Below are 9,065 nucleotides of genomic sequence, written 5' to 3' on the forward strand. Positions count from 1 at the left end.
TTCATAAGCATTAGTAAGCTTGACGATCCGTCTTGCTGAAAGCTTCCTTGCTGGAGCGAGAGCTGAATCCTGCACCGGCGCCCTCATATTATTATAGACCGGCCACACAAGTATAAGCACACAGAACAGCTCTGAGAAAGATAGCCAAGAATAGACATGAAGTTAAACCCAAGTGAGGTCCAAAACCCTAGATACATAGTACAAATAGATGACAAAAGAAAGAGTACCGACGATCGCAGAGACCCGATAACAGATCCCAAAATCCACGAGAGGAAAGAACCAGAAGAGAGAGACAGAGAGACAGAGAGACAGAGGAGATGAGAGCAGCGACAGATGGTGACAGATAATGACCCAAGGGTATATAATCAGAGATGCGACCGAGACAGTGAAATGGAGAGACATTCGAGGCGGACCGTGCTGGTCTGAGACTTTGGCGTGTATGTAGAAAAGACAAGTAGATGCAGATCCTTCGCATTTTGATAACCCTTGTGGTGTGAGACCGGCGGCGAAGTAGAGTCGTGACATATCACTCGAGGTGCAATGCATCGACGCGCGAGCTCAGCCCGTCTCGAGAGCGAGCTTGCTGTAGTTCTGGAACCGCAGAAACGCGGATGCGTGGACTGTTCTGCAGCGACATAGCCTTGCTCGAGAGCGGCGGGAACGGCGGCAGCAGAGGCATGGTGCGGAAATCCAGTCCGCGTGGTACGAGCAGGTCGTCGGCACATGGACTGAAGACAGCATCGCGCCGGTCGTGGTCGTCGTCCAAATCCTTTGCGTTGGCGATCGCATCCATGTCAGCCGGAGATGACACGGGTGTGGTGAGCGACGACGAAGGGCTGACGGTGCGGTGACCTTCGAAGCTGCTCAGCAAGTCGAGCGAAGAAGAGCGCCTAGTCGTCGTCGTCGTGTGATCCGACGAGAAGACATAGGCAGACATGCCAGCACTGTCCGATGCGCTATTCGAAGAGCGATCAGAGTCGTTGCGAACAGGTCGTTCGCGTGGCAAGGGCCGGATGCCCGGACGCACAGCGCGAGGCGCAGCAAGATCTGGGTTCGAGCGCATAGCCGGCTCGGCGCGCAGGCGGCTGACAGGCGAAGCGTCGAGCAGGTAGGCAGGCGAGCTGACGCGGTGGATGGGAACGGGTCGAACGAGAGTAGGAACACGGCTCTGAGTGAGACAGTCCAGCTCGCGTTCACGCGTCTCACGTTCTACGAGCGACTCGAACGAGAGCATAGACGCATTGGTGATGTCCTGCCCAGCTCCGTGCTTGCGTCTAAAGCTTTCTCGATCCTCCGTGGCGAGTGCGTCGTCAGAGTCGACAGCGCCGGGCTGATGGACTACACGGATGGCAGAGAGATGCTCCGACCTGGGCGAGTTGAACGACGACCTACGCGCTTCGGAGAGCGTGGTGGAACGCGAGATGGAGAGTGCCTTGCGGTCGCGCAGCGACTTGGCTGTCTGTGCCTTTAGCATGGCAGCAAACTCATTCGCGTTCGAATACTCGGGAGTGGGCGAGTCGCCGCCACGTGTGGATGACTTGGAAGTGGTGACGACGCCGCCGTTGGGGGCAGGCACGAAGAAGAGCCGTTGCTCCAGGTCGATGGGAGGCATGGGGGGTAACACCTCTTCGGCGCCCACGAGCACGGGACTGACGGACCCCTTGGCTGCGGACGCCTCGATGGAGAGCGGACAGATGTACTGGTGAAAATTCTCGAAGCGCACCGGCTTGCTGATCATGCCATCCATACCGACGTGGCGATAGAGGGAACCGGGTTCGGGACCTACGTTGGTGGTGACCGCGACGATGTGGGCATTGCGGTTGGGATCGAGAATGCCATCCTCACCTGCTCGGATACGACGGGTGCATTCGACGCCATCGAGATAGGGCATCTCAATGTCCATAAAGATGAGGTCGAAGATTTCGGTGCGGAGCAGCTGCAACGCCTTCAGGCCGCTGTCGAGGCTGACCGGGGGCCTAGATAGAGCATGACCGAAGCGACGCTTGAGAAGCGTGCTGAGGATGGAGAGGTTGATGTGGTTGTCATCGACGATGAGAATGCGGAGCGAATTGGCAGGCGGCAAAGGCGAGGCGGACCGGATATTTTTTGCGACGAGGCTAGATTCGGTTGCAGCAATCGGCATAGATTAAATGGGTGTCCAAAGTGGCTTGCCCTTCAGAAAAATGACGGCGAGCGTCGACGGATAGTGAAGGCTGTAGTCGGGAGATAAAAACCCAGCCGGGTTGTGTTGTCGAGAGAACGCTCGACTGGTTGTTGATACGGATACGGATGCTTGAGTGGTCGAGTAATCGGGGAAAGACTCAACGGGGGGGAGATGCAGGAAGAGTGTGTGTAGAGGGAAGAAAGGTTGGTTATGCAGCTCGAGTACGCAGAGTAGTGCGATTGTTGAACGAGTGCAGGGACGTCGATGATCGTAGCCTACGGGACGATACTGAATGACGTGAAGCGGATTTAGACCGTCAGAACTGCTGACGGAAAGCACAAGAGTGATTGCGCTGATGTGCAAAGAAGCTGCTGGGGATCAGAGGTGGGACGACAAGATTGTCGAGTGTGACGGCAGCCCTGTGACCCGAGCGAGATGTTCGTGTCGAAAGAAAAGCTACTGTATGGGTGCGGAAAAGGCCGCTGGTAGGTGCGTGATAGTACGAGGTCGAGTGAAGTGAGAATAGTACACTTATCGCTCCATGTCAGAGAGATGATAATGCGACTAAAAATCAGATCCTTCTTCTTCCAGGTCGAGACGAAGTTGTTGATGTATAGTAGCTATCAAGCGGGTGAAGAGGCTGGACCGCAAGAGAGCAATGAAAGTCGGTAAATCGAGATGTAAGAGTACGACGACGATGGTGTGAAGGAGTCATTCGTAGATGGCGTGTGGTGGATAAGACGTAAGGAAGTGGCGGAGCGCAGAGCGATACTCGACGGCGGCGAACTCTGCACGAACCAAGACTCTTGCGTTGGCAACCCGATTTCTGTGGAAAAAGCTGTCTCGATGGCGGTGGCGTCGGCAGCTGACCGGCAGAAGACCCTCGCACGAGACAGGTCCGATGGCAGATACAGGCATTGCAGCCACAAATAATTTTACAGCACCATTGCAGTTGCCACACGGTTGAGGCCGGCAGATGAGTGAGAGAGCTGCGGGGATTGAATGTAAGGGACCTGGCAAACAAAGGCGAATGAACACTCTTTCTCTCGCGCAACAGACGACGCAACGCGGTACGTAGGCGGTTCAACAGCCGGTGGCGAAAATTAAACGAATTTCTGAAAATCGGTTTTCTATATTTTTTTTGTGTGGACCTTATGGCATCAGTGTTCGCGACCATCGACGACCCCGAAAAAGAAATGCCGCATACCTCCATGCCCATCGAAGAAAGCAAAGGCCGCTCTCACTCGTGGTTAGACAAGCAAAATTTGTCGAAAAATTGTGGAGCTCGACGCTTCTCGACTCCGCGCGGCTGCGAGGATGCTTTTCGGGTCTATGGTCCGGTGGAGAGAACCGATTTCTTGGGCTTGGGGCATAAGGGCTCTGCCTGGCACGACAAGGCAAAGGCGGTGCTGTAGCCAGAGTCCAAGTTGGCGCCATTGTAGCGCGTCCGCATCCTTGGCAGGCTACAGCGTCCACCCGCCCCTCAACATTCAGTGTGAGCTTTCCACTAAGATCGACCCTCGATGCAGCAACACCACACACACGCGACTTCTTTTCAACGCGATTCGCATGATCCGCACGACTTCGACGCCGCAGCAATGCATTGCCGACACGCAATCGCTTTCTTTTCCTTTCCATTCGTATCGTGCTGCGGCTCTACCTTGCATGAGCTACTTTGCTCGATTGCTGACGGGCGTCTCGCATGCGGTTCGCAGCCTGTGATTCATGTGGCACTGCTCCCGTCACTCGAGTCAATTCAAACATCGCTGCGACGCGGGCCACCAAAGTGGCTGGACCCCGTTCACCTTTGGCAACCCGACATAGTGATTGCGTGCTGGGTCTGAACTTGTCTGCTCGACCTGGACCCTGGACACCGTCCGGTTTGCGAGCGTTTTGATGGCACAGCATGCGTATATACTGCTGGCAGAGTCAACGGCTTGAGCGGAGACGCCCTCTGAACCGTACATCTAACATGACCTCGTGATACATCTTCTAGCGACATGTATTGCCTTGATGCTCGCTCGGTATCCACGGCTGACACGCCCGTCGCGACAAACAATGGACTCGATGGAGGTGGAAAATCTGAATAAGGCCCTCTTGCATGCGAACAAAGCTCTTTTGATTGCCATTCCGCACCTGAGGTCAACCCGGTCGTCAAGGCTTCCTCAGCCCGAAGCTCGATTGCGGCTTTCGGCTGTGCTTCATTTCCATCACCATCGTGGAATGCCATCCGGTGTCTTGCCAGGCGAAGAAGCCTCTTCCCGAGCCCACTTCACCCCTGCGTTCCTTGTCCACCCGCATCGTAGCAAATACAAAAGTGTGAGCGGGGGAAGAGTCCGGCCTTGTCACGAGAATCGCACTGCGAACGCTTGCATGGCGCTGCATCTCGATGCTGACCATGCGGGAATCCGCTCCGAAGCAGAAAATGGCAAGGGCCAAGAGACCAGATGAGCCAAGTCGCTTGGCCGAGGATGTCAGACAAAGCAAAGGCAAGACGCGCATGTTCAATACCCATTCGACGACCCCGACCCCGACTTCTCCGGAGGAAGACAGCTCAGCCTTGTCGAGACTGCTTCGGGACGCGTAGAGGTAGTTGGCATGTGTTTGTGTCTCCGATCTGACGGGATTGTTTCACTTGTGTCGCTTCGGTCAACTCGCTCGTGACCCTCGACGGTGCTTTTCTTGGTGCCTCTTGCTATGCATGCGGAGTGTCAAATCGCTTCCTCAAGCCGTTCCGGGCCCATCGAAGCACCGACAGTACGTATCGCAGTCAAGAGCTCTTTGTCGGCCACCTTGGTTCTTGCAAGAGCCGGCCGTCACGTTGGTAGAAGATGCAACGTGGATCTCGCTCCGTCGGGACAAGATTGAGTTTCACTCCCAACACGATGCATGCAACGCCGAGCCAACCTGGCCTTGCTTCTTGCAAGCACTTCCTCGTCGCCCATTGCAGGAGCTTTCCGGCATTTCGTCAAGGCAATCTGGGTCCCAGAGCTTACTTGAGTACCGTAAAAGCGATGTCGGTCAGCTGTCGACTCGTAAAAAAAAACAGCATCTAGCGAGCCCGGCTAAGCCCTCCTCCGATGTGCTGCCAGACTTGTACTGCTAAATGTGTCGTCTCCTGCGACCTCGTTCAGCCCCTGCATGCATGACCGATCTATGTGGAAGCCTCGGTCTCAGAAATTGAATAGCAGAAGAAGTTCTTCCGTCTGACACCGTCTCCAATCTTGCCTTTGGCTCTTTTGGCGAGATCAGCCAGACCTGGCGTGCGATGGGCGTGGAAATACCGCCCGACAGTGACTGCACTATGGTCCTGACCACGACAAAGCTCTGCTGCAAAGCGTATCATACAAGGGCAAATTGGTCCGCGCCTCCAACATCTACCGCTGATCAACGAACCAGGATTTCGGTTCGAACATTGTGTAGCTCCCGTCAATTCACGTTCCGGTCTCACTGCCATCAAGCGAGCGACAGGCAACAGATACGGTGATGTGAGCTAAGCACTCCTTCTCAATCGAGTCGACCCGCGTCCGGCGTCGCTTTGACTGTGCAGGTCGATCTCAGACAAGCTCTGGCACCGGTTGGATGGCGCGACCATCATTTTTACAACCTCCATTATGCGTTCCATTTACCCGCATTCCGTTGTCACAACTAATTGCTTTTGACTGACAATTCTGCATTGTCTCGGTCTCGACCTGTGAATCATTGCAACGTTTTCAACTCAAGACACCGTGCCGTGTCCTACAGCGATGATACTGTATCCACGAATTGCTCTGGATCTCGCTCACTTCGCTGTGTCTCTATCGTGGCGATCTGCTTGCTTTGCTCAGTCTCAGTGTGTCCCGTACGACAAAAAGGGATTTTCGCCCAGAAGAACCTCTCGCGATTTCAGGGTCCAATAATGACTTTGTGCGGTTGAAACGTCTTCTGTCCAACGCTTGTCCTTGTCCTCTTTCGTTCTTACGACGCTATCTACCTGGCTACAGCGCATCAATGACGAGCCAGCTCGCACGTCGCTGTCTCAGCGTCGGCACCAGCGCCGATGCATATGCTCGACGCTGCGCTGGCAGCTGCTGCGTTTCATCAATCGGGAAGCTGCCAACACGAACCTTTGCAACGTCCTCTGCAGCACAAAAGGATTCCGTCACACTTCAAGCTGGACCGTTCGACCCATACAATGCTATCGTGGCTGAAATCCCCAATTCGTCCCCAGCTGTGGACGGTGGGCCTCTGAAAGGCTGGACAGCGGCGATCAAGTCCAACATTTGTGTCCGTGAAACTCCCACCACTTGCTCCAGCGCAATGCTGCAGAACTTCACGCCAACCTTCGACGCCACGGCTGTGACCCTTCTGCGCAGAGCCGGCGCGATACCTCGCTACACTACAAACTGCGACGAATTCGGCATGGGCTCCACGAACATGCACACGGTACACGGAGCTGTGCGCAACCCTGCGTCTCCCGCTTCTAAAGGAGGAGAAGCTTGGGATCCGCAAGCGGAACGAGTTGCAGGAGGAAGCTCGGGTGGCTCCGCGGCGGCTGTCGGCGCAGGCTTGGTGAGATTTGCGCTCGGTAGCGATACGGGTGGCAGTGTACGCTTACCGGCAGCATACTGCGGGGTGGTCGGGCTCAAGCCGAGCTACGGCTTGGTCAGTCGTTGGGGCCTCGTGTCATACGCGGACAGCTCGGATACCGTCGGTGTGCTGGCCAAGACGGTCGAAGATGCAGCGACCGTGTACGAGGTTCTCGCTCAGCACGACTCCAAAGATCCGACAAGTGCGAGTGTAGAAGCACGATCGGAAGCAACCACCAATGCACAGGACGTTCTCAGCTCGCTTACCTCTTCAGACTCATCACAGCCGCTCAAAGGTCTTCGTGTTGGAGTGCCAAAGGAGTACTTCCCCGTCGAATTGCATGCAAGAGTGCTTCCGCCGTTCAACCGTGCAGTCACCGCGCTCCAAAAGCTCGGGGCCGAAATCGTTCAGATCTCCCTGCCCAGTACGCCGTCGGCGCTCAGTGCCTACTACATCATCTCTTCTGCAGAGGCAAGCAGCAATCTCGCCCGCTATGATGGAGTCGAGTATGGCTTTCACAAACCGCGGGCAACGGGTCATCATGCATATGCAGCGACGCGCACTTCAGGTTTTGGCGACGAGGTGCGCAAGCGTATCTTGCTCGGTACTTTTGCTTTGACCGCCGATGCGTTTGACAATTTCTTCCTTCAAGCGTCGCGCATCCGATCTCAAGTCCAGAAAGATTTTGCGTCTGCATTGCGCATACGTGATGCGTCGAGCAAGCACGACAACACGACGGCATCTCAGGAAGGCGTAGATGTCATCATCCATCCTTCGGCCGTGGACACGGCACCGACGCTCGCCGCGGCGATGAAGGGAGGCGAGGCAGGTGCAGCAGAATACGTTCAAGATATCTTGACCGTGCCTGCGAGCTTGGCAGGGCTCCCGGCTTTGGCGTTGCCGGCAGGTGTCGCCGACGATGATGGCTGGCCGGTCGGAGTCACACTCTTGTCTCAGTGGGGCTGCGATAAATTGCTCCTACACGTGGGCAAGCACCTCGAGACACGTCTCGATGCAGAGTAGAAGCAGGACACGAACCGTGATGTGCATTCTTTGTGGGTGCAGGGATAATATCAAACACTCGGAAGCATTCTACAAGCGTCCGTCAGCACGAATCAGAGCATGTCTACCAAGCTGCTTCGCCGACTGAAATCCAGCAAGGCCAGCGTTCAGCTCGAAATCCGCCAATAGCGTCTTGAGCACGTCGCGCACACCATCTTCGCCGTTGACGGCCAAGCCCCAGCACCAAGGTCTGCCCACAGCGACTGCATCCGCGCCGAGAGCCAACGCCTTCATGATGTCTGCACCGCAGCGGATTCCTGAATCAAAGATGACCGTCTTCTTCTCTTCGCCCTCCTTGAGCGGGAGCGAGCGAATGTAGTCGGCAATGACCGGTAGCTGGTTGAGCGAGGGAACGGCGCCGTCGACCTGACGACCGCCGTGGTTTGAGACCCACACGCCATCCATACCGGCCTCGACGGCACGTGCAGCATCCGAGAGCGTCTGAATACCCTTGAGAACGATCGGGTCGGGGCCCCAAAGCTTGCGGAGGAGAGCCAGATCGGACCAGGTGCGGGACACACCGGGAGAAAGTTGCGCTATGGCTGCGACGGAAGCTTCGGTGATTTCCTCCTTTGTCACGTCGGAGCGGCGAGGGTCCTGTAGGTTGCAGAGAAAGAATGTTGCCATCAGAAACGAGATCGTGCAGGGTGTCGACTGGGGAAACGAGAAAACATACCTTGCCTTCGCAATACTTCTCGATAAAGACGGGGTCAGAAAAGACATTGGCAACGCCTTGACCGGTGAGGAAAGGATTGTAAGCTGTGTTTGTGGTGGAAAGCAACAACAGCATGTAAAGTCAGTTGTGTCCTTCTTTCTTCTTAGAGTTGGTCGTCGACATCTGCACCCACCTGAGTCGAGATCTCGTGGGCGCCAACCCAGATTCCACGTGTCCAGCGTTACCACGAGCACGCGATACCCTGACTTCTTGGCTCTGCTGAGCAGGCTCGCAGTCAAGTCATCGTCTTGAGGCCAGTAGAGCTGGAACCATGCGTCCACAGCATCCTCTTCCGATCCTTTGGCGAACCCTGCTTCTTCGTGCACCTTTTCAAGAGGTCGACTGGTGGCGGAAGAGAGAGTGAAGGGGATCTCGAGATCAGCAGCTGCTCGCGCTGTGGCGCAATCGGCCTCTTCTGCGTGCAGCTGAGCCTGTACGCCGATTGGTGCAATGACTAGAGGCGAAGAGTAGTCCCTTCCGAAAAGACGAGTGGTGCTGTCAAATTCGGCGAGGGAGACATCTCGCAACATCGATGGGACTGTCGAGGGGGGGGGG

At 55.8% G+C, this 9,065-nt stretch overlaps 5 protein-coding genes across 5 annotated transcripts in view; 2 read left to right on the forward strand and 3 right to left on the reverse strand.

The window, feature by feature from the left end:
• Positions 1 to 526: 526 nt before the first annotated feature.
• Positions 527 to 2,143, reverse strand: PHSY_002490 (histidine kinase; the record flags this gene model as incomplete). The annotated part of the gene is made up of 1 exon (XM_012333114.1): positions 527 to 2,143. The coding sequence occupies one exon, from the start codon at positions 2,141 to 2,143 to the stop codon at positions 527 to 529; it is 1,617 nt and encodes a 538-aa protein (XP_012188504.1).
• Positions 2,144 to 3,140: 997 nt separating this feature from the next.
• PHSY_002491 (hypothetical protein) lies at positions 3,141 to 3,579 on the forward strand (the record flags this gene model as incomplete). Its single annotated transcript, XM_012333115.1, has 2 exons — positions 3,141 to 3,234; positions 3,329 to 3,579. The coding sequence occupies 2 exons, from the start codon at positions 3,141 to 3,143 to the stop codon at positions 3,577 to 3,579; spliced, it is 345 nt and encodes a 114-aa protein (XP_012188505.1).
• A 739-nt stretch (positions 3,580 to 4,318) lies between these two features.
• Positions 4,319 to 5,216, reverse strand: PHSY_002492 (hypothetical protein; the record flags this gene model as incomplete). The annotated part of the gene is made up of 2 exons (XM_012333116.1): positions 4,319 to 4,781; positions 5,161 to 5,216. The coding sequence occupies 2 exons, from the start codon at positions 5,214 to 5,216 to the stop codon at positions 4,319 to 4,321; spliced, it is 519 nt and encodes a 172-aa protein (XP_012188506.1).
• Positions 5,217 to 6,154: 938 nt separating this feature from the next.
• On the forward strand, positions 6,155 to 7,756 carry PHSY_002493 (glutamyl-tRNA amidotransferase subunit; the record flags this gene model as incomplete). Its single annotated transcript, XM_012333117.1, has 1 exon — positions 6,155 to 7,756. The coding sequence occupies one exon, from the start codon at positions 6,155 to 6,157 to the stop codon at positions 7,754 to 7,756; it is 1,602 nt and encodes a 533-aa protein (XP_012188507.1).
• A 69-nt stretch (positions 7,757 to 7,825) lies between these two features.
• Positions 7,826 to 9,065, reverse strand: part of PHSY_002494 (L-lactate dehydrogenase) — a gene marked incomplete at both ends in the record, with an annotated part of 3,584 nt that continues 2,344 nt past the window's right edge. The window contains 3 exons of the mRNA XM_012333118.1: positions 7,826 to 8,392; positions 8,472 to 8,554; positions 8,644 to 9,048. Of these exons, the coding sequence (XP_012188508.1) occupies positions 7,826 to 8,392; positions 8,472 to 8,554; positions 8,644 to 9,048 (1,055 nt within the window). The remainder of the gene's footprint in view (positions 8,393 to 8,471; positions 8,555 to 8,643; positions 9,049 to 9,065) is intronic.

This window comes from Pseudozyma hubeiensis (assembly GCF_000403515.1).
Source record: "Pseudozyma hubeiensis SY62 DNA, scaffold: PHS23, whole genome shotgun sequence".
NCBI lineage: Eukaryota > Fungi > Basidiomycota > Ustilaginomycetes > Ustilaginales > Ustilaginaceae > Pseudozyma > Pseudozyma hubeiensis.